Raw genomic sequence first — 24,396 nt, forward strand, 5'->3', positions numbered from 1 at the left:
AGTCTCTCCCTGTTTTTACATACTATGGCTTTTGCTTCAGACTTGGAAACTTTTCTCCCTGAACATAGCCCTAGGTCACCCGTACAGAGGCTGTTATGTGCGTTTGCTCTGTAAGCCCACGCATGAAATAACCGCGGCTCTCTGAATAAACAGTCCTCACCACCCACAGTTTTCCTCCAGTGTTAAAGTTTATTTATACTAGGAACAATGTTCATGGTACTAGAGCTATGAGTTAGCATCTCTCCCCTAAAAATCAGAGTGTATTTGTTCATACTTCAAAAACTATGGGAATTAGCAAAAATCATATTCGGCATAAAGTAACTCACTGTAGATATAGGGGTAGAAATAAGTCATTGAGAACATGTTTTCAAAATACGTGACTCTCTGGGTTCCTGCAGAAATCAGTCTTCTCATTCCTAATCAGGACAGACTGACACGTCTTTGAGCACTCTAGGATTTTTTCTTCCCTTTTGCTTTGAGGAACAAGGAGATCTACTTGTGAAGGAAGCAGTCCTGAATCAAGTCACTGATTCAGAGTAGTGGTGGCTTGTCCCAGCTGGCAAGAACTCAAGCAGTCCTGATGCCCGAGTCCCCAAGTCTCTCCATAGACAAGATAAGATCCCGGGGAAGCCCAGTTAACCTGCCACAGAGTACAGGCCCTTCAACTGTCTCAACCACCTCAGTATTCTAATAATCAGAAACCCAGCCTCAAGGATGTGAAATTGTGTAGAGTTAAAGAGACTGACAATGGAAAAAGGTCATGGGCCAAAGAAAATTTTACAGGCCAGAGAAATTTAGAGATACAAAAATTGTTGAAAGTTTGCTAAGTTGGTACATTGCATAAAAAATACATTTCGTTTTCAAGCACGAGACTTGAGAGTAAAGATCAGGTAAACAGATGCCAATGCTAGATCACTGTGGTTCAAATCCTGGTTCTGGAAAGGTCCTGCTGTGTTTCAGTTTTTCACCAATGAAATCAGCACAACAATCATGCTTCCTCCAGGGAGGCTGAGAATTTAAATGTGCTAGCATGTCTCAAGCACTTAGAATACTACCTGGCAAATAAACTCTGAATACATATTCAATAAGTAAATATTCATTTTTTAAAAGCAATATTAACCCTTGGTTGTCAGAAAGTGAATGTGATTCTAACTGAAATGCAAAACTTTAGATGTTTCTCCCTTTAGTTCACAAAGAAAAGTAACGTTTCTCTAACGGTTTATGTGTTAGGATGCCAAGTACCTGTTCCGCTTGTACATGGCCCTGAAACAATACCAAGATGCCGCCCGGACTGCCATTGTCATTGCCAGAGAAGAGCAGTCTGCAGGTAGGATGCTAATATTCATCTTTTTCTCCCAGGTTAGCAGAGGGATGCTCCCACCCCTTCCCTTCCCAGAAAGGAGTAGCCCATTTCTAATCTAGGCTTACTGTGTACCCAGAAAACTCAGGGGACAGCCATTCCTGGGCTTCAGACAAGTACATTAATTCACGGCACCAGGGCAGGGACAGAGACTAACTCCACTCCTTCCTGGCCTGAGTTTCCATCTCTAGACAACTTCCCAGACCTCTCTACCCCACAACCCCCTTCCTATATTCTCAGCACCTTCCATCCCATGTATTTGGTCCTAACAATATGAAAGGTGGAAGATGATATGGTTGACCTTGTTCTTTTATTATATGCAAGGACTATTTACAGACTCTCCGAACAGTTCTGTTAACTTACGTGCTCTGTAAATATTTATCAAATAAATCAGAGAATTAGTCGGATGATCCTTACTAATTTTTGCAAGCTTATTATTTTAGATGTTCATAAATATGGAACACAATTTTGAAAACTATGGTATTACATGTCATTACTTTATTCAGCTTTTGTTATCTAACACCTCCAGCTGTCAAGATTAACAGTGGGCATAGAGGGAGGGGCTAAATTTGGAAAACTTCAAAAGTAGACTGCAAACTCCAAGACCCACTGAACTTTTGAGTCAGTTGGAAGCCCTGAGGAAGAGGAAGACATCTAGGGTGACAGCCCCTGTCTTCTCCCTGAGGGACTAGCTGGATGTTAGTACTATCAGTTACAGCAGGAAAAATAACTAAGTCACTTTATCTAAGAAACTATTAAGATATCATTAGTAATGTGATCAGCAAAATCCACTTGTAAAATGAGGGCCCACAGAAAGCCCTCAGATTTCATCTGCACGCTTCTCTCAACCCTGAGGTGGCCTCATCGTCTACTGCTGTGCTGGTCCGCGGCACTTTGCAATAATCATTTTACCTCCTTTGTTTCAAGGGAACTATCGGAACGCACACGATGTCCTCTTTGGCATGTATGCAGAACTTAAATCCCAGAAGATCAAAATTCCCTCTGAGATGGCCACCAACCTCATGATTCTGCACAGTTACATACTCGTTAAGGTGAGGCTCGAGTGACTCAGGCTATAGCGACTCAGGATATAGTGACTCAGGTGTTTGTCACCCCGCAGGGGCTTCTTCTGCCCTCTCCACCAGATTAGTGCCATTTCCTAGGCCCCTATATTGTTAAGTGAAAAACAAGATATAGAATAACTATACAATATGCTGCTTTTGTGTCAAGGCAAAAAATAAGAATGCATACCAGAAAATAAAATTAGAATTATAACAAAAGATTAGTAAAAGTGGTTTCCTGAAAGGAGCAAGGCACGGGGCAGTGGCAGCAAGGTAGCAAACCCCCATCGAGGGCAGAGGTATGAGGGAGAAAACTGTACACATCTCTACGTTGTTTTGATTTTGAAGGATATAAATATATTATCTGCTCCAAATAATTTATTTAAAATATTGTGTTATCAGAGTTTGCTGGTTTGTTCATTCTAAGGGAGATTTTAAACAATTCTTGTTTAATGCTATTTCATCATCTGAATATAAAAAGATAGTTGGCAAAATTTAAAGACTATAGAAAAGTTAAATTCATCCTTTAAGTCTGTCACCCAAATACAAATGTGAACACTGTGATGTATGCCTTCTATACATCTACGAATGCATGTGTTAAATTTTAATTTTTTTAAAGTTTTTAATTTTTTCATATCAGCACTCTATGTCTAGTTGTATATTTTCTTAGTCATGTTCACTAAAGACAAAATAGAGCATGCGCCATTGTGGGCTATTTCACCACCCTCATACTTTCCTAGCTCAGGCATCCCAGCCACTGCAGCCCCTCTGCCCCGCCATGGGCAGTGCCTCTTCATTTAACACCCCGTCCTCTCTCTGCCCGACAGCTTTCAGGCCTCAAAACTTAATAGGTCCCCCTGTAATGGGTGGACCATGGATTTGAACTCATGTCAAGTGGTCCAGGACAGAGTAAAAAGCTGGGCCAAGACCAAGGGTGAGGCCATGATGCCAGACAGAAGCTGCTGAAGGACAAAGAAGGGAGAAATCCTGAGTGGAGTTTGAGAACAGTAAGGCTGCAAGGATCTCATGACCACCCCATTCAGAGTCACAATCAAGGAGTTGTTCATTTGAGAGAATTAACAGTTGAATTAAGGTCACTCTCTAAAGAGTAAAATATGTTATTTCAGATTCACGTTAAGAATGGAGATCATATGAAAGGAGCACGTATGCTTATTCGGGTGGCCAACAACATTAGCAAATTTCCGTCACGTAAGTACTATCTGAGAAGTCGGTTATCCACATTTCTGCATTACAACTACCAACTCTACATATATGGATTCATTTAATTCTCACGACTCCATGAAGTGGTATAATGGGGGGCCTGAGACCCACCCCTAGGTTTGACTCCTACAACTCAACAGTGCTAAGATTTATAACAGAGAAAAGCTACAAAGAAAAATGTGCACAGGGTGAAGTCTGAGACCAGGCACAAACTCCCTGGCGGCACACACTGCACTCTCTGGGAGTAAGTTGTGACAACACATGGGGATGGTCCTGCCAGGTATGCTCAGTGTTGGGGGTTGTACTGGGAGTGGGGTCACACGGGCACCCCCTGCTTGGCATGTGCCAATTTTTCAGACTCCAGAAAGCAGGTGTTCAGCATGAACCACATTGTAGACTTGAGGCACAGTAACCACTCAGCTTTAGAAATGGCAGGAATTCTCCCCAAATCCAGGTTTTCAGATACAAGAGAGCGCAGCCCTTCAGGCTGGCCTAAGGTGTATGGTATCCAGGCTGCACGCATGGGTACTCTCGCTGTCTTCCCTGTTTTACACAAGCAAACTTGGGCAAAAGAAATGAAGTAACGCTTGCCCACAATCACGCTGTCACCTAATAGTTGAGCCTCTATTGCCATGCCTGTGAGAAAGGGCCCATTATTCTAAGACATGTCATTGAATGCTATTCAGTGAACATACTTTGTCCCCTGCCATGATGAGTCACCAGTCAAATGTTTTGGGCTTTGTGGATCCCTGGTCTCTTTCACGACGATTCAACCCTGCCTCTTGGCACAAAGAGCACATACACGAGAGTGGCTATGTCCCAGCAGAACTTTATTGCTTTTGAACATTGAAATGTGAACCTTCTGTGATTTTCACATCACAAATTACTATTCTCTTGGTTTTTTATTCAACCATTTAAAAATGCAAAAAACCATTTTTTAGCTCATGGACCATACAAACAGATGTCCAGATTTGGCCCACAGGTTGTTAATTCACCAACCTCTGTTCTCTAAATGTATTCTTGTTATATGAAAAGATTTGAAAATTACTTCCTATCATGCAGCAAAGGGTGTGATAGGACAGATATTTTCATGACTGCTGGTGGGAATGGAAATGGGTATGGCCTTTTTAGAACGCAGTTTGGCAGTCTGTTCTAATATTTTTAGAAGATCATGTTTTTTGAGTCAGTAATTCAACTTCATATCTCTCCTGCAAAAATCTGCCTTACCCATCCATCAGTAGTCCTGTCAGATGCAAAAGCGTATCTGAGGCACGGGAGAAGACATGTCAGGGGTGTCAGTTCCTGGCGTTAAAGGCAAAACCCAGGATAACAGAGAAAAGACATTTGATGAGCAGTTAGCATGATTCTGTTGCTGGCCCTTTCCTCTTTAAACAGGTAACATCTGGTTCTCTACCAGAAAGATCGCAGAGAGGTGTGCTCCTGCCCTCCTCTAAACAGGACAGAGTCGTACTGGCAGAGGCACTGAGCTCCTCCTCCCCTGCTGTGTTTTGCAGACATTGTGCCCATCCTGACATCAACTGTGATCGAGTGCCACAGAGCAGGCCTGAAGAACTCTGCCTTCAGCTTTGCAGCTATGTTGATGAGACCTGAGTACCGCAACAAAATAGATGCCAAATACAAAAAGAAGATTGAAGCAATGGTCAGGTAGGCAGTGCCAGCTATTGCCACTACCTGATCGCAACTCATAAGATTATTTTTCAAAATCTAGTGTTTAATGTACACTCAATGAGAAAACAGATAGCTGAATACAATCATTGCTTCCTCTACCTGCACCAAAAAAAAAAAAACCCAGCAATGACCTGAATAAGCCAAAATGTATCTGACTCATATACAAGGCATCATAACCCAGGGCTGGTGTCACTGTGTCCTGATGCCACCAAGACCAGGTCCCTCTGTCATCCAGAGCACAGATGTTTCCTCTTCTGGATGCACAGCTGGGGCTGTTACCCACAACTCCATCCATCACACCCGCATTTGAGACAGAAGTAGGGAAATTGAAAAGGTCTTTACTTTTTTATTAAGAACACCACCATGCCTAGGCCCCTCATTTACACTGCAACTCTGCCAGGGAAAATAATGTGTTGTTTTGAAATGACATGTGATTCTTCCTCACAGGAGACCTGATACATCAGAAACAGAAGAAGCTACAACCCCATGTCCATTCTGTGCATTTCTTCTCCCAGAGTGTGAACTCCTCTGTCCTGGATGTAAAAATAATATCCCGTATTGCATTGCAACCGTAAGTTTATTATAATTTCCCTTTCTTTGCACATATATTTATAACCCATCTGAATACTTGATGTGTGTCAACATTTTCTTCTCAACCCTCAGCATGTAGCATATGAACCCATGTCAACAAAGTTAAAAGTTAATATTCAAAGCATATGATAACCTAGGTGAATATCAAGAAGGTGCAGTAGAGCACACCTGGGGATCAGATGATCTGCCACTTATCTACTATATAACCTTGTGCAATCAGCTTACCTTTATAGGGTCACCTGCAAATACCTGTCTGCTGAAATTAAATAAAAGCCTCCATTTATTACAACCTACTAGAAAACTTGAACAGACCAGATTATTAATCACCAAGCTAACATAAGGCTTATTTTTAGGGAAAATAAATTTAGGTAATATCACAAAATTAAAGTCTGTTGTTTATATAAGACTGAAATAAAATACCCATGTAGGCAAAATTCTAACAGTTTCATAATTGGATTATAGTTAAGCGATTTAAAAATAAGGATGAATTTTACTCTTTACTGTTTCCAGGGTCGACATATGTTGAAGGATGATTGGACGGTGTGTCCACATTGCAACTTCCCTGCTCTATACTCAGAACTGAAGATGTATGTATGCTTCACTCAGTCACACAGATTTATCCAAAAATAGGGCTTTCTGAAGTCTCCTTATTTGTTCATGTTCTTAAAGACCTCTAAAGATCCAAGCTGTCTTCTTGGAAGAACCTTCTAAAGGCTTTGAAAACATGATCACTAAAGAGAATCTTGCAATAGAATAAATATTCCTAAAGTGCATGATAAACAGTACTAAGAAGGTAGGAATATTTGTTTTCACATGAGAATAACCCAGAGATAGTATATATTTACTCTGCCTTTTCCTTCTGAAACAGCATGTTGAACACTGAAAGCACATGTCCTATGTGTTCAGAGAGATTAAACCTTATTCAACTGAAAAAAATCTCAGACTGTACCCAGTACCTGCGCACAGAGGTGGAGCAGTGAACAGGTGTGCAGGTAAGTGCTGGCCTCCACTCACCTTCCGAGGACAGAGCACAAACAGCTTAACAGTTGGGTTTGGCTCTGAGCATCACATAACTTGTCAGATTTAAACCATCTGACAAGCACCTTTGAAGTGTTTTTTAAAAATTTAAAATGCAGGTTGTACTGGGCCTCCCTGGTGGCGCAGTGGTTGAGCGCTGGGTTGCGAAGCTGCCCGCGGCCTCTGCGGCGCCGGTTCGATCCCCGCCTGCTCCCCGGCCACCGGAGGAGGGTCCCACATGGCGCGCAGACCTCTCCTGCCGCCCGCTGCTCCCCTCAGCAGCGTACTTCGGTCCTTCTGCCTGCTCTGCTCCCCGCTCTGGCTCTGGTGAATTCTCTCACCCTCCCGCTCTTCTGACTGTACCCAGTGCATGTATAAACAAAACAAACAAACAAATAAATAAATAAAACATGCCTCTATAAAAAAAAAAAATATATAAAAAAAAAAAAAAAAAAAAAAAAAAATGCAGGTTGTACAGTCCCCAAAGTGACAAGTTATTTGGCCAAGCATATTTTATCAAATCACATGTGCTTTTTTTTTACTTAGTTCATTAAAACTAGAGTCAGGTGAATTTGACAGCTGATGAAAATCCTTTCTTAGTTTCAGCTTTTCACTAGACTCTGAGACTCTTCTAAACCTGTGAAATTCAAGGACTTATTTAACCGTTATATGTAGATTTGGGTGCAGTCCCCTTTCCAGTAGCTCTGGAAACCATAAGATGTTCTCTGCTAGGGACCTCACAGCTTTCGCTCTACCATCTTGTGCCTCACAGAAGATTTGTGAGTTAACATTTTTCCAAATTGTGCCTGCTTATCTGTGGAGGATTAATTTTGCAACTCTACTACTTCCAAAAGTAGAACCTTACTTGTGTTTTTATTCTATGGACTTTCTCCATACACTTGGCCATGATATTATAGCTACCTGCTGATATGCTTCAGGGAGTTAAGATTATACACCACCTTATAATTGAATGTATCACTTTATTATTCATTGACTCATTTTAGACAAAGGACCCTAAACAACCATATAAACTTCAGGAATTTTTTTTTTTACAGACTAGATATTATGTCCCTGAGAAGAAAGCAGGTTGAGTTCTATGGATTGAGACATGGATCATCCCGGATAAATATGACTGCTCCAGGTCACCACTATCAACTTCTGTAGAATGGCAAAACAGTGACATATAACCTTACTTGCTTATTGTATTTTGTATATTTCCTCTTCAAAGTCTTCCATACTGTACACTCTGCACTGTTAATAGTAACCTATGACATAATTGTAAATATTTAGCATTATAACTTTTATATTTAAAATATCTCCTTTTAAAATAAAATTGTTGGCTAGATATGTTTTCCTGAACACAGAAAAAAAATGCAAAGTAGCTTTGAAGCACACTATGAAATCCGGACGGCATAGATGTTAACAGAATCATTCGTATCAGTACATGCTTCCTTGCCATCCAAAGCCAATGTTATCAAAGTATGATCAGGTGAAAGAAATGAGTCATCTAGCCTAGTGCTAAATAAATTTACAGTGCAGCCATCAGCATCTTAAGTATTACATACATATAAGCCTAGAGTGGACAAAGTACCAGGAAGGATTTTACAGCATCCACATGCAGGATGCCTCCAGTTTTATGATCTGTTCTTCCATCTGAAAGGCTGGTTAGAGAACAGGCCCGAGGCCTTGCTAAGTGACTCACAAGTCCCCTATTGTTAATGCTGTAAGGTTATAAGTCATTAGGCACTTGGGATTTGTATTGGTAAGCACATTGTATTAGTCATTCATGAGCAAAACTGAGCCAGAACTTGTTTAGGAAACTTCTATCAAGAGGTCCAATAGAATTTAACAAGGTGAAGGATAAATGTTTTAGTTTTAATGGATCTCAAAAAAAGCAAGTACATTCACTATTTTATGCTACAAGGATGGTATGTGGCATCTAGTAGCATCAATAAAGGTTCAATCCCAACTCAGAACATCTACCCGCCCTCACACCTGGTCATGAGGGCTTTAGAGGAATCAAACTGACCCAAGTTGTCATCCTAATATTTTAAAGAGCATATTTACCATTTCTAATTCTAAAAGTTATTTCTTTTATACACATGCATTGTGTTTAGAGCATTTAATTTTTTTTTTTAAAGCCAATGAACAAGTAAAGAACATTATTCACTGCTCTCACTTTCCTGGGATGTATAGCAACTAGGCAGACATGACACGCATATCCAAAAGCAATGGAAATGGAAAAATATGCATTAAGATAGCCATGCTCACCCCACTGGTCAATCAAGGAAGGAAATCTTCACTGAAGCAGAAGTTTCAAGCTGGACTTTAACAAAAAGATGAGCATGGCTGTGTAGGCAAAAATTTAAGGCAATAGTTTATTCTCATAACAAACTTAATCTACATGAAAAACATGCTTCACAATGGCAAATACACTTTAAATGTCAAGACTTTAGAATCTTCTCCCAAATGAGTTCCTTAAAGGCAGAGTAGATATCATGATTTTACAATCCTCTTAGGACATACCTTGAAGAAACAGCACATACCTCTGAGCATTTACTGACAAGATAAAAACACAGCAATACACCTGAATTCCAAGTTAGTTACACAGCCTCAGGGCCCTTCAAGTACAGTTATGGGGTACAACCTAAAAGTTCCAGTAGGGTTTGTAGAATCCCTCCCAGGACAGAACCAGATCTCTAGCAAAGTAAACAAAAAACGTGTTTATTTTGCCCTAAAACCTATTGGTTTGAACTAATGGGTTGATTCTGGAAGATAAGAAGGTCTGGCAATTACCTTACAGCCGCACACAACCTCTAGTAACAACAGAGGCCTCTCCGTGAAATTCTATTCATAATAGATATGGTCAGCATTCAGAGGTAAACAAGTTGGGAATTCAAGTTCTGACTCTTCAACTGCCAAAGATGTTTCATACAAATGCTTAATAAAGAATATAGTTAGTTTTTATCCAGTCATTTGCAAATTAAAGAGTGTAATGTACCAACATAATATTTTACTGCACAAGATGGCAATCTTAAAAAGAATTTGTACATGTATTATGTGGAACATTTTTATCCCTAATTTATATTTTGCAAGATATCTGACAATGTACAAAGAATGCCCAGTTCTGGGTGGTGAATGTTTCGTATTATAATTTATTTACAAAGTTTCACCACATAATAGTTACTACCTTTAAAAATAAATCAGCATTGGTCCTATATAAAATAGGCCATTAGGAAAAATTCTTAGGCCTATAAAAGTTAACTAAAACCTGACTCCAATCATTTTGAAGCACAATCATTATATTGACAGGGGACAATGGCAGACCCAAACAGTCCTATTAACCTCTATAAGAGGTGTACATTACCAACTGCTCATATCCTTGTAGCTGACCACTGTTTATTTACAATGGAATCCCTAGGCTGTTCCATTTTGCTAAAACATGGTTCCTTTGGGGGGGAGGGGGCGGAGGGGAAGGCATTCTAGACCCGCCAGACTGGTCAGCAAGATGAGTAGAAAGTGGCTGAAAGAGTGAAAAGTTTCATTTCTTTGAACTTTTTCCTTTTCCTTTTCTGGACTCCTTATCTTTTTCTGATTTTGAAGGCTTGGAAGATTTTGTCTTTTTCTGTGGGGAGGGAAATACACAAAAATAGTTAATTGCTATGTTTATAAGTAAATTAAGTTTATGTCTATAATAAAATCTTTTCCTGCAACTTAATAAAGAAGAATGGTTGCAAACATCCATTTGAACTATTGTTACCCTGATGGGCTTTGCTTTCAAGCAACAACTGGGCTAGTTATAGCCTTTGAAAGGCAGTAAAAAACTGAGAAGCTATTTAGAATCTAAAACTAAAGTATATTGCCTATGTAAGCAGTTTCTTGGATTTAGAACATAGGCATGTTTAGGGAAGACAAAATAAGCCAGAAATAATCTACAAATAAGGTAATATTTTCATGATGAATTTCCTTTTAATTTTAGAAATCTAGACACAGTTTGTGAAAGACAGAGGGTAAACAACCTTACTTCTATATAAGACTGAGAGACACTGGACAAGTCCACTGTTCCTACCCCTCCAAACACAAAACAGAAACAAGGAGTAGAAGCATCTCAGATGAGAGAAAGATTCAGACTGGAGTCCTTTGCCCTGGCCAATGATAAACAGTGGGTTGATACCATAAATGAGTTTGATTCTCAAGACGAAAGGATATTTTACTCTGAGCAGTTTCTACAGGCAGCCCAATAGCTATAGTAAAACATATGACAGTTGAAAATGCTTTTGAAAATATGTTTCTATGGATAAAGCACCAATGGCCAAATAAATAAAAATGGCACTTTTTCTAACAGAGCATAAAACTATCAGGATAATGGCCTATGTTCTTGCTACATGGTTTCCCATTATTATAAGAAACTAGTTATAAAAGTGAAATTTACACCTCCACTGTGAGGAAGAAAATACATTACAGTTTTTTCAGCTTGTTCTGCTAACTTAGTAATAAGATCCTGAATAATCTCAGAAGGCAAGTTATACACAAAAAAATAGCTAATCTATTTTGAGGGAGTATCACAGCCTTTCAGGTTTGTAGCTTTAAATACTACCTTGAGGGCCTCCCCGGTGGCGCAGCGGTTGAGCGCTGGGTTGCAAAGCTGCCCGCAGCCTCTGCAGCGCCGGTTCGATCCCCAGCTGCTCCCCAGCCACTGAAGGCGGGTCCCACATGGCGCGCAGACCTCTCCTGCCACCCGCTGCTCCCCTCAGCAGTGTACTTCGGTCCTTCTGCCTGTTCTGCTCCCCGCTCCGGTGAATTCTCTCACCCTCCTGTGCTTCTGACTGTACCCAGTGCTTATATAAATAAATAAATAATCTTTAAAAAAAAAAAAATACTACCTTGATCATAGCATCACTCTCCATAGCATCTTGGTCTTTCTCATCCAATTGAGAGTCATCGTCATGTAACTCTTCACTATATTCAGAATCCAGGGATGGCCCTGTGCTGTGTCTGGATGACTTTATTGCCTGAAGTGAATATGGAGTAAGGTGGGCTTCCTTATTGTAAGCTCTTGTGAAGGCGGCTTTCACCTACAGGGAAGGAAATAAAGGAAACTCTTAAAAAAATGTAACCACCAGACTTCTGTAAGCCTAAAGGTTCTGAGAGATCCCGGAAGGCCCTTGAAATTGTTTGCCAAATACTTATGCATATATAAACAAGTATACGTGTATGCATCTTTCTTATAGAAAAGTTTCATATTTCCAAGACAATCTTTATAATAGAGCACATGACTCAAAAAGAATCATGATTTGGAAAATTTAGGCAGGCAAAAAAAGGATGCTTTAAATCATTCTTACCAGTGCTCTTCACAGTTATAAAGAGTGAGGTTATAATGCAATGTTACTTCAATCAATAAAAAAGTTGTACGCAAATTTAGAGAGTGAAGTGATAAATCAAAAAAGGCTTATAAGTAAGTATAAGTAAATTAAGTTTACCTTTATCACAAAATATATTAACATAATAGGGGTTACTTCAGAATATTAAATAACTTGAAAAGTCTAAATTTCAAGCAGAATTCTAAACATAATTATAGAATTAGTTCATGTATTCTATCAGTGGATGTCTGATGTGAGATTTTTACCCCATAACTATTAAATCAGGTCAAAATTCTAGAGAAGGCAACATACGGAGGATGTGTCTTCCAAATCAGCACCAAGTAATGGGCACAAGAGTGAGGTATTTATATTATGTATTAATGTTCTAGCGCTGGTTTTTTATGCTCACTAAACAAGGGGATACATTATTATATAATATTGTCCAATTGGAATAAATACTAAATCCACAGATTAGACAAAGTATAAAAACCCTCAGCCAGTAAATATATCTTTCTTTTCATAATGCATTACCAACAACAACTCACTTGAGCCTCCCAGGCTCATGTCCCACCTTATAAGGGTACTTATTTACATTTATATTTGCTCCTCAGATTTCACTTCTTTTCTACTCAGCATAAAGCAAAGATAAAAATACAGATCATAAAGTCAAATCCAGAAGTCTACTGTTATTAGTGTGCTAACATAATGACTACATTAGTATCTTTATTTGTGCCCATTACTTTGTGCTGTTTCAGAAGACACAGGCCATGGGAAGTAACATATATGTAGTTGGGAGGGGGAAAAATCTTTTTTAAGGCTTCTCAAACAGCTTTTTAAGTACTCCTAATACAATCTGGTCATTACAAGGTGATGGGTTACACAATTTACCTTGGGGTCCAGCTTGGAAAAGGGACTGGGTTTCCCTCCCCAGCTGCTCATTTCCATGATATTCTCAAAGTCTTCTTTCATCAAATAATATGTGTCCATAAGAGCAACAACATCTTGTACTCCTTCAACCCCTTGTGAAGTCAAAGGCTGTACAAGTGCATCCCTTATATGTGACAGATAATCCATGTTTATAGTCCTTTTGCTGGAGTAAGTTCTTAAACCAAAACAAGAGAGACATACCTGCAGTCAAAGGCAAACTACAACTAATTCAAGTAACAGTATGCATAACAACATTGAGCTAATTAATGGAGTTCAACCCACCTTTAAGGGCTCAATGGAAAACCTTAGTGCTACCCCACCAGGGTAATGGATACACACCAATTGTGTTCAACTGGCATTTTCTACTCACCCAGATCAATGAATGAAAACCACAAATGCAGGTGCTATTTCCATCCTACTCTTAAGACCCAGGTAACAATAGTGTTTCTATGTGTTCATTTTTCTTTAAAGATTTATTTATTTATGCATAAAAGAACTGGGGCACAGGCCAGAGGTGTTGGGGGGGGGGGTGGTAAGAGGATTCACCAGAGACAGAGTGGGGAACAGAACAGGCAGATCGCCCAAACACACTGCTGAGGGGAGCAGCGGGCAAGTCAGGAGAGGTCTGCTGCACCATGTGGATAGCTCCCTGAGCAAGGATTGAAATCATGTTGCAGTGGCTGCAGATAGCTTCATAGGCTGCATCTTAACCCCCTGCGCCACCAGGGAGGCCCTGTGTTCATACTTCTTATAGTCAAAGATTATTCATTCCAAGTTCCAAACTACTAAAAGTAGAGATTTTCTACCTCACTGTCACTTTAGTCTGTAACATTTATGGTCTCTGATGAGAACTTAATAGTTATACCTGAATGCTTTCCTCACAATTCCTAACATTATTACTATGAAATCTTTCATTCTCAATCTCAGAAAAGTGCAGAGACTGTTTCTACAGAATCAAAAGGTAGGCCATACTGACCAAGGGCGTAACAGGGAAACAGTATATGATCTACAGAGATCTAGAATGTTATCATGAAATGGTTAAAGTCAGAAAATAGCTGAACAAAACGATTTCCACTGCCACCATCCTGAATCTATCCAACCTTGTTGGACAACCTTGTGGACACGATATGTCCACACCAAGCAATTATAAGTGCACTTCAAACAAGAGACCTCAAAACCTTTGGTTTCAGAACCCACATAAAAATCAGAAAAGTCCCTTTAAAAATTACCTATGGGGCCTCCCTGGTGGCGCAGCGGGTTGAGCGCTGCACTGTGAAGCTGTCTGCAGCCTCTGCAGCACGGGTTCGATTCCCAGCCGGCCAGGGAGAAACCCACATGGTGTGGCAGACCTCTCCTGCTTCATCCACTGCTCCCCACAGCTGTGTCTTTGGTCCGGCTGCCTGTTCTGCTCCCCGCTCTCTCTGGTGAATTCTCTCACCCTCCCGCGCCTCTGACCTGTACCCCAGAGTTCTTGTATAAATAAATCTTTTTTAAAAAGAAATAAAAATTACCTATGGACCCTGCTCCTGCCTTTAAGTAATAATATCTGAATCACAGTAAGTCACATAATTCTTATCCTGATGCAAAATCTAGTATATTGTCCCACAGCTGTTTTATTATCTAGGCCAAAAATGTGAAACACTCTATTTTAACTTCTCCCATTTTCTCTATATTCAGTCTGCCATAATCAAGCATATAGTAACATGAAGACAAGCATGAGCCCATAAGCCACAATGCCAAGAAAATCATGAACCCTCTGCCAATATTATTCATTGTATTCTGCTATGTAACTGTCATCTTCTAGCAGAATCATAAAAGCCTAATGTACCTCAAAGATTCTTAACCTTAGAAATCTATAATCCCTCTAAAATTATATTATTTATGCATTAGTGCATTGGAGGAAATTAAGATTAAAGATCTTTCAGGTTCTCAAAGGCAACTATGACCTAAAAAAAAAGGCTAAAAACTAATAATAAAATCACACTTCCATTTTTAAAAGACGATCTGAGGCCTATAAAATTTCAGTGATTTAATCAGGATTAAAATTTTTTTTTTTTTTTTTTTTTTTTTTAATAAATTTTATTGTTATATTCCCCATACAATTGCAGCCCCCCCATTCTGACCCAATCCCTCCCCTCCCACCCCCGCCCCCTAAAAGTGTCTCTGGTTCATAGTTTTTTGTTGATTTTGATTTTCACTTTCTTATAGTTATTCATTTTCCTGGTCCCTTATTTAAGTTTTCTAGATTCCTGCTATGAGTGAGACCATCCGGTATTTTTCTTTTTCTTTTTGGCTTATTTCGCTGAGCATGATCTCTTCCAGCGCCATCCATGTTGCTGCAAATTGCATGTGTTTATCTTTTTTGAATGCTGAGTAATATTCCATGGTATATATGTACCACATCTTCTTGATCCAGTCATCTATTTTTGGGCATTTGGGTTGTTTCCAAAGCTTAGCTATTGTAAACAGTGCTGCTATAAACATAGGGGTGCAGGTGTTCTTTGGAATTGATGTTTCTGTGTCCTTTGGGTAAATACCTAGGAGTGGAATTGCTGGATCATATGGAAGCTCTATGTTTAGTAGGTCCAGAAATCTCCATACAGCTTTCCACAGTGGTTGGACCAGTTTGCACTCCCACCAACAGTGCAGAAGAGTTCCTTTTTCTCCACACCCTCGCCAACATTTGTTGTTGCTAGTTTTTTAATATGTGCCATTCTCACTGGTGTAAGATGGTATCTCATGGTAGTTTTGATTTGCATTTCCCTGATGACAAGTGATGTTGAACATTTTTTCATATGCCTGTTGGCCATTTGCATTTCCTCTTCAGAGAAGTTTCTTTTAAGCTCTTCTGCCCATTTTTTGACTGGATTATTTTCTTTGTTGTTGTTGAGTCTCATCAGCTCTTTGCAGATTTTTGTGATCAGTCCTTTATCATTAGTGTTGGGTGCAAAAATGTTCTCCCAGTTGGTGGGGTTTCTCTTTGTTTTTGTTATTGTCTCTTTTGCTGTGCAAAAGCTCTTTAATTTGATGTAGTCCAGCTGTTTATCTTTGCCTTCACTATCACTGCTTTGGGTGATGTGTCTGTAAAGATGTCTTTGATGTGCAAATCACGTAGTGTTTCGCCTATATTTCCTTCTATATATTTTATGGTTTCAGGTCTTATGTCTAGTTCTTTAATCCATTTTGAGTTGATTTTTGTGTATGGTGTGAGGTGGTGGTCAAGCTTCATTCTTTTGCATGTAGCAACCCAGTTTTCCCAGCACCATTTATTGAACAAACTTTCTTTGCTCCAATGCATATTCTTTGCTCCTTTGTCAAAGATTAGTTGACCATAAATCTGTGGGTTTATTTCTGGATTTTCTATTCGATTCCATTGGTCTGTATGTCTGTTCTTGTTCCAATACCATGCAGTTTTGATGATTATGGCTTTGTAGTATAGTTTGAAGTCTGGGAGTCTGATGCCTCCATTCCCTTCTTTTTTTTTCAGGAGAGCTTTGGCTATTCGGGGTTTTTGGTGATTCCATATGAATTTCATCAATAATTGTTCTATTTCTTTGAAGAATGACATTGAATTTTGATTGGAATAGCATTGAATCTGTATATTGCTTTTGGTAGGATGGCCATTTAATAATGTTTATTCTTCCAATCCATGAGCAGGGGACGTCTCTCCATTTCTTTGTGTCTTCTTCTATTTCTTTTAACAGTGTTTTATAGTTTTCTTTGTATAGGTCCTTTACCTCTTTTGTTAGATTTATTCCCAAATATTTGATTTTTTTGTTTCAATAACAAAAGGGATGGTCTTTTTGATTTCTTCTTCTTCAGATTTATTGTTTGTGTATAGGAAGGCTACTGACTTTTGCGTGTTGATTTTGTATCCTGCCACTTTACTGAACTGATTGATGAGTTGAATTAGCTTTTCTGTGGAGTTTTTGGGGTTCTCTATGTATAATATCATATCGTCTGCAAATAGTGATAGTTTGACTTCTTCTTTTCCTATTTGGATTCCTTGGATGTCTTTCTCTTGTCTTATTGCCCTGGCTAGGACTTCCAGTATTATATTGAAAAGCAATGGTGAGAGTGGACATCCTTGTCTTGTTCCAGATCTTAATGGAATTGCTTTCAGCTTTTCACCATTGAGAATGATACTGGCTGTTGGCTTGTCATAGATGGCCTTTATGATGTTGAGGTATGTTCCTTGTATCCCCAGAATTTCAAGGGCTTTTATCATGAATGGGTGTTGCACTTTGTCGAAAGCTTTCTCAGCATCTATTGATATTATCATATGGTTTTTATATTTCTTTTTGTTGATGTGTTGGATAACGTTGATTGATTTTCGGATGTTAAACCATCCTTGTGCCCCTGGAATGAATCCAACTTGGTCGTGGTGAATTATCTTATGGATACATTGTTGGATTCTGATAGCTAAAATTTTATTGAGGATTTTTGCATCAGTGTTCATTAGGGAGATTGGCCTGTAGTTTTCCTTTTTTGTGTTGTCCTTGTTCGGTTTTGGTATTAGTGTAATGTTGGTTTCAAAACGTGTTTGGTATTGTCCCTTCCTTCTCAATTTTTTGGAAGAGTTTGTGAAGGATAGGCACTAATTCGTCTCTGAATGTTTGGTAGAATTCATTTGTAAATCCATCAGGTCCTGGGCTTTTGTTTTTGGGGAGGTTTTTTATTACCATTTCAATTTCGCTAATTGTAATTGGTCTGTTTAGGTGTTCTATTTCTTCTTTATCTAGCTTTGGGTGATTGTAGAGTTGTAGGAATTTGTCCATCTCCTCTAGATTGTTAAACTTGTTTCCATATAACTGTTCATAGTAGTTACTGATTATTCTTTTGATTTCTGCTGTGTCCGTTGTGATTTCTCCTCTTTCATTGATGATCCTGTTTATTTGTGCTTTCTCCCTTTTTTCCTTTGTGAGCCTGGCTAGGGGTTTGTTATTTTATTGATTTTTTCAAAAAACCAGCTCTTGGTTTCATTGATCTTTTGGATTGTTTTTTTTAGTTTCAATTTCATTTATTTCTGCTTTGTTTTATTATTCTTTTCTTCTACTGGTTTTGGGGTTTTTTTGTTGTTCTTTTTCTAGATCTTTGAGCTTCGAGATGAGGTTGTTTCTTTGCGTTCTTCTTTGTTTCTTGATGTGAGCTTCTATTGCTATATATTTTCCTCTTATTACTGCTTTTGCTGCATCCCATACATTTAGGATATTAGTGTCCTTGTCGTTCAATTCAAAAAATTTTTTAATTTCTTCTTTGATCTCCTCATTAGTCCAATGGTCTTCCAGTAGTGTGGTTTTTAATCTCCATGAGGTAGGAAAGTTCCTTGCCTTCTTTTTATGGTTTATTTTAGTTTGATGCCTTCATGGTCAGAAAAGATGGTTGATATGATTTCAATCTTGGTGTATCTGTTGATGTTTGTCTTGTGCCCCAGTATGTGATCAATCCTGGAGAATGATCCGTGTGCACTTGAGAAAATGTGTACTCCGTTTTTTGGGGTTAGTGTTCTATAGATGTCTGTTAAGCCTAATTGCTCTAGGTCCTTATTTAGAGCTTTGGTTTCTTTACTTATTTTTTGTCTTGTTGATCTATCCATTGTTGATAGTGGTGTGTTGAAGTCTCCCACTACGTATGTGTTTTCTCTGATGTCTGTTTTCAGAGAGGACAAGTTGTCTGATATATTTTGGTGCTCCTTCGTTTGGTGAGTATATGTTAATGAGTGTTATTTCTTCTTGAAGTATTGTCCCCTTGATCATAATGTAGTGACCATTGGGGTCTCTTTTTATCTTTTTGAGTTTGAAATCTGTTTTATTGATATAAGTATAGCTGTTCCTGCTTTCTTTTTTGGTCCATTTGCTTGTAGGATTGTTTTCCATCCTTTAACTTTGAGCCTATTTTTATCTTTTGTAGCTAAATGTGTTTCCTGGAGACAGCAAAAGGTTGGGTTTTGTTTCTTAATCCAGGCTGCCACTCTGTGTCTTTTTATTGAAGAGTTTAGTCCATTTACATTTAGAGTTAATATTGATATGTTAACATCTGTATTTGCCATTGTGTTTGTCTTTCCTTTGATTTTATTTATTTATTCTTTTAATAACTTTTTTTTTTTTTTTTGGCCTTCTTTCATTGTTATTCGTCCTCTGAGGTTCTGGCTTTAGGACTCCTTGTAGTATTTTTGGAGTGGGGGTTTAGTTGCAATGAAATCCGGAGTTTCTGTTTGTCTGGGAAGGTCCATATCTTTCTTCAAGAGGAAGGAGGGAGCTTTGCGGGATAGAGTATTCTTGGTTGGCATCTGTTTCTTGGAGTCTGTTGACTATGTCCCTCCACTCTCTCCTTGCCCGTAGTGTTTCTTCGGAGAAGTCTGATGTCAGCCTGATTGGTTTTCCTTTGAATGTTATCTGTTTCTTCCCTCTTGCCAGCTTCATTATTTTTTCCTTGTCCTGGATTCTTGGGAGCTTTACTATTATGTGTCTTGCTGTATTTTTCCTTTCGTCGTGGAAGTTTGGTGTTCTTCTTGCTTCTTGTATATCAATTTCAGCTCCTTCTTCACATTTGGGAAGTTCTCTTCAATTATCTCTTTGAATATTTTCTCTGTTCCTACATCTCTCTCCTCTCCTTCTGGTATTCCTATAACTCTTATATTTCCTTTCCTCATGGAGTCAGATAGTTCCCGAAGTCTTTCTTCGTTCTTTTTCCTTCGTACTTCTCTTTCCTTTTCTGTTTTTGGTTCTTTTTATTTCTGTGTGTCTTCAAGATTACTTATTCGTTCTTCCATTTCATCTATTCTGCTTTCATTGCTTTTCCCAGAATTCTTTAGTTCTTCCATTAATTCTTTGATCTCCTGCATTTCTTTTACTTCCCTCTTTAGGGACTCAATTTCTTTCTTCTTTGACCATTGTTTTCCCTCTCTGGGACTCAATTGCATTCTTCTGATCGTTGATTATTTTTCCCTTATCATTGTTTTCCTTTATGACTTCTGTCAGTTTTTTAATCACGGCAATTTTAAATTCTCTTTCTGGAAGGCTCAGAAATCTTCCAAGTTATTGTCTTTGCAATCTGGGGGCTGGCTTTCTTTTTGTGGTGTGCTTTTTCTCTGGAGAGTTGCTAGGTTGCGTGTGGTTCTTCTCCTCCCTACTGTCTGTTTTCTAATTTGCCGTATGCGTTGGGACACTGTGTTTGTTGGGACTGGCCGGCATCTTGGGTGGGCTTCTCTGTTCCCCTCTGGTTCTTCCAGGAGTCATCTGTCAGTTTCAAGCAGCCGGGCGGCCGGGGCTGTGTGCTGGTGCTGGTCTCCTCCTGGGGGGCGGGGCTCTCTTTAATGGCGCCTGGAGCTCACCTCCGCGGCGGATCCTGCAGGGTTCGCCTCAGCTCCCGTTCACGGGGTGTGGTGGCTGCAATAGTTCCTTTCCACTCACAGTCCCGCTTGCTGTGTCCGTTTTTCTTGTTGGCCGTTTTGGTTTGTTGTTTCCTCCTCTCTGCCGGTCGGAGAGTGCCGCCTCTGTGGGCGGGGGAGGGAGCAGGGTTCTGCGCTTCCCTCCCTTCTCGTCCTCTTTTATGGCAACTTTCTTCTTCGGGCAGTTTGCTGGAGTCGTCCGTTTATCTTCCGTGTCCCAGTTCTCACTGGGACCTGCCGCTTTTCCTCCCTATTAACTTTTTTTTAATGGGAGATCTTACTCGCAGCGTCTCCTCGCCGCCATGTTGCTCCGCCCTCCAGGATTAAAAATTAAGTAGGGAGGGTCTCCCCGGTGGCGCAGCGGGTTGAGCGCAGCGCTGTGGAGCTGTCCGTGGCCTCTGCAGCACAGGTTCGATTCCCAGGCAGCCGGGGAGATACCCACATGGCGTGGCAGACCTCTCCTGTCTCACCCGCTGCTCCCCTCAGCAGTGCTTTTGGTCTGTCTGCCTGTTCTGCTCCCCACTCTGTCTCTAGTGAATCCTCTCACCCTCCCACGCCTTTGGCATGTACCCCAGCTCTTGTATAAATAAATAAATCTTTAAAAAAATAATAAAAACAAGCTGTCTCTTCATCTGTTTAAAAAAAAATTAAATAGGGAGAGTTCAGTTTTCTCAGAGATCTAAGGATGATATCCTCTCTGATGAAGAACATTTACCAACTGATTTTATGTGCTAGATGAGTAAGCATCAGTCCCTCCCACCAGAAATATTCAGTCCAATAGGATAAGGAGACAGTCATACAAGAGGATGGTCATAAAATAACATGGAAGACCAGTGCTCAAAATCTACATGAGTACAGTGGGAGCATCAATGAGACACCCCTAGAACTGATGATAGGTAACTTTTAAAAAGCAGTGGCGAGAAAAAGAACTGAGAGGCCCTCAGTTTGACTAGTGCAGAGAATGTTGCTACCTCACCCTTTCCTATGTTCAAAGCCAACAGTGTAGCTTCTAATCAACCAATCCTTTCTCATGGCCCATATTAAAAAACAAGAAACAACAAAACAAAGTTATACTGATGACAATAAAGTGCACAAAATGAGGAACATTAACTAGCACCGTTTCTCCAGTTAGAAATAAATCCAAAACTGAAACACTAATCTTTTAAGTTATGCTATTCTTATTGGATAAAGGCTAAATACATTACATTAAAATGCCAGACATGAAGTAATAGTGCTTACCTGAGACTCATATGCAAAGCTAGATCCTGAACAATTCGATCGTGTTTGCCTGTGGAGGAGTGCTTCCCCAACCAGCTGGGGAAGCTGGGAAACTGGGTCATGTACCCTCTCATTAACTCTCCAGGAAGAACACTGGCATAAATGGCCTGAAAAAAATCAATTTCGGTCCAGGATTTAAATGTGATATCAGTTGCTTCCTCAGCAGCTGCCGGCTTTCAAACAATGTCTGGAAAATGAAGCAACATTGCCCCAGATACCTAATCCTAGGGCTTCCTAAGGCCCTTTCCCTCTGTCTTTGATCTGTTGGTATGGGAAACTTCTCCCAGAAAAGACAACTAATTTTGGCAAAAATTAGTTGGGTCTAAAAACTTGTTACGGTCCTCAGAGCGAGCATCTTGTCAATTCAGTTCCTCAACAATCTACCAGTTACTTCAAGTAGATCAATGTCACAGAAAAGACTTTAACAGTAACATGACTGTCTGTGACATAAGCTACTGTTAGCACAGGTGACCCAAAGCATGGAAAGTCTAGTAATTGGAGAATAAAGTAATCTGACACTGCAAAAAATAACAAATAATTTTAAAGGCTACATAATGCCCCATATAGTATTTGCGAAAATTGTTTTCCTGTTGCTGGACATGGCAATTTTGTCTATTTGCTACTGAATTGTTTTATAAAATATTTTTGTAGTTAAATTTTTGTAACTTCTTAATAAATTCTTATACTCTTCCTATTTTATTGAAAAAATTCTTTTGAATAAATTCTCAAAGACACAATTATTAGGTAAATAAAAATGAACACTTAAAACATAAGAGAATGGATTCTTTAGATCTAGAATGAGACTTTTAGTCTTCATACAATGAATGTATGGGTAGAAATAACCGTAGGCCATTTAAAAGCTTCTTCCTTATTATTCAGGCAAATAATACTGTATAAATATGCAAACTCTAAGAAAAATAGCACTTGATTATGTTCACTCTGTTTTGAGTACAAGAGATCAATCTAAATAAAGCAGCCAATCTAAAGCTGCTATTCAGCAAAGAAGAAGAAATTCAGAATTCATGCATCAGAAAAACGGCTGCTGACAGGCCCTAGCTGCATTTCTTCAATGAAGAATAACCACCTGGGAGAGCCAAGAACAAAAAAAGAAATGGATTCTTAAAGCAAAACAGAACAAATGAAACCTCTGACTCATATCTTAGTAATGACCAAAACCTAACATTCCTATTTCCCTGTATCCATTTACATAAAAACATTTTGAAACACTCAAAAATAAAGCTCAGTTAATTAAAAGACCATTGTAACCACAGAATATTTTAAGCTATTTATAACAGACCGTGATCTTGCCATATCACCCATAACATTAACTGGTATTTCAAATAATTACAGGAGCTAGGTCTTTCGTTCTCTTTAACTAAAGCAGAAACTGCACTTGAAGGAGAGCCCAATCTTACCTGTGTGGGCAGAAGACTCCAGTTTTGCTTACTCCGGATCTGACGGTCCACTAGGTCACCATCACATATGCTATCTGCTGCTCTGCTTAAAAGCATCAAATGTTTTTTCATGTCACCCCTGCAGTTAAGAAAAGAGTCTAGATGACACCACTATCAACATCCCACACACTTTTCTCTCAATGGCTTTTGCAATACTGGAACTTTACTAATTCTACCCCTTACTAGCTTGTAACACTCACCCTGCAGCTACAGGCTTCACATGTACATAGTTCTCCTGGACAAAAAGGGGTGCAATTGAATAATCATGAAAAAAGAGATCCAATTTGTCCACAAGTGACATATGAGCAGTCTCCTCTCCAGATGCAAATACCTTCCGGGCAACATCAAATGGGCCCTGAAAAGAGACAGGGACATACCTAGTAGAATGGTCAATATTCACCAAATGCTGGCATAGATGTGAAGCAACAGTAACTCTCATTCATGGGGGTTGGGGGGAGGCACAAAGTAAAATAGCAGTCACCCTTGAAGACAGTTTGGTGGTTTCTGACAAAGCTAAACACACTCTTATCATTAAAAACAAAAACAAATAAACATACTCTTACCACACTCTTACTAGACCTCACTTACAAAGGAGCATGACCCAGCAATCAATCCCTGGTACGTTGACCAAAATGAAATGAAAATTTATAGCAACTTTACTCAAAACTACAAAAGAAAGCAACCAAAATCCCCTTCAGCAGATGAATAGATAAAATGGTACTGCCAGACAATGGAATATTATCCACCACTTAAAAATGGCTATCAAAGTGACTGCATTGAAAATGCATACTGTTATGTATAAGCTGGCCATTTTAATGATGTTAATACTCCCAACCCATGAACAGGAAATGTCTTTCCATTTCTTTGTGGCTTCTATTTCTTTTAACAATGACTTATAATTTTCATTGTACAGGTACTTCAACTCTTTTGTTAAGTTTATTTTAGGTATTTAATTCTTTTTGATGAGATAGTAAATGGGATTGTTTTCCTGATTTCTTTTTCTTCTAGTTTATTGCATGTATATAGGGACGTAACTGATGTTTTGTAC

General features: G+C 39.2%; 2 protein-coding genes across 3 annotated transcripts in view; one reads left to right on the plus strand and one right to left on the minus strand.

Moving 5' to 3' along the window:
- WDR19 (WD repeat domain 19) overlaps nucleotides 1-10,771 on the plus strand; it is a 63,292-nt gene extending 52,521 nt beyond the window's left edge. The window contains exons 30-37 of one of the 2 annotated variants that reach the window (XM_037530710.2): nucleotides 1,231-1,327; nucleotides 2,288-2,412; nucleotides 3,549-3,630; nucleotides 5,157-5,307; nucleotides 5,779-5,902; nucleotides 6,433-6,509; nucleotides 6,791-6,914; nucleotides 7,995-10,769. In XM_037530710.2, coding sequence (XP_037386607.1) covers nucleotides 1,231-1,327; nucleotides 2,288-2,412; nucleotides 3,549-3,630; nucleotides 5,157-5,307; nucleotides 5,779-5,902; nucleotides 6,433-6,509; nucleotides 6,791-6,902 — 768 coding nt within the window. In that variant the 3' untranslated portion in view covers nucleotides 6,903-6,914; nucleotides 7,995-10,769. Of the gene's footprint in view, nucleotides 1-1,230; nucleotides 1,328-2,287; nucleotides 2,413-3,548; nucleotides 3,631-5,156; nucleotides 5,308-5,778; nucleotides 5,903-6,432; nucleotides 6,510-6,790; nucleotides 6,915-7,994 lie in introns of both variants that reach the window. The other variant, XM_054688409.1, reaches the window with a different exon arrangement.
- The window catches only part of RFC1 (replication factor C subunit 1), a 71,661-nt gene continuing 54,686 nt past the window's right edge, over nucleotides 7,422-24,396 (minus strand). The window contains 6 exon segments of the mRNA XM_037530694.2: nucleotides 7,422-10,564; nucleotides 11,823-12,014; nucleotides 13,188-13,401; nucleotides 21,856-22,001; nucleotides 23,310-23,427; nucleotides 23,549-23,703. Coding sequence (XP_037386591.1) covers nucleotides 10,481-10,564; nucleotides 11,823-12,014; nucleotides 13,188-13,401; nucleotides 21,856-22,001; nucleotides 23,310-23,427; nucleotides 23,549-23,703 — 909 coding nt within the window. The 3' untranslated portion in view covers nucleotides 7,422-10,480.

The sequence above is a fragment of the Talpa occidentalis genome, unplaced genomic scaffold, assembly GCF_014898055.3.
Source record: "Talpa occidentalis isolate TD23 unplaced genomic scaffold, MPIMG_talOcc4v2.1 talOcc4.6, whole genome shotgun sequence".
Lineage (NCBI taxonomy): Eukaryota > Metazoa > Chordata > Mammalia > Eulipotyphla > Talpidae > Talpa > Talpa occidentalis.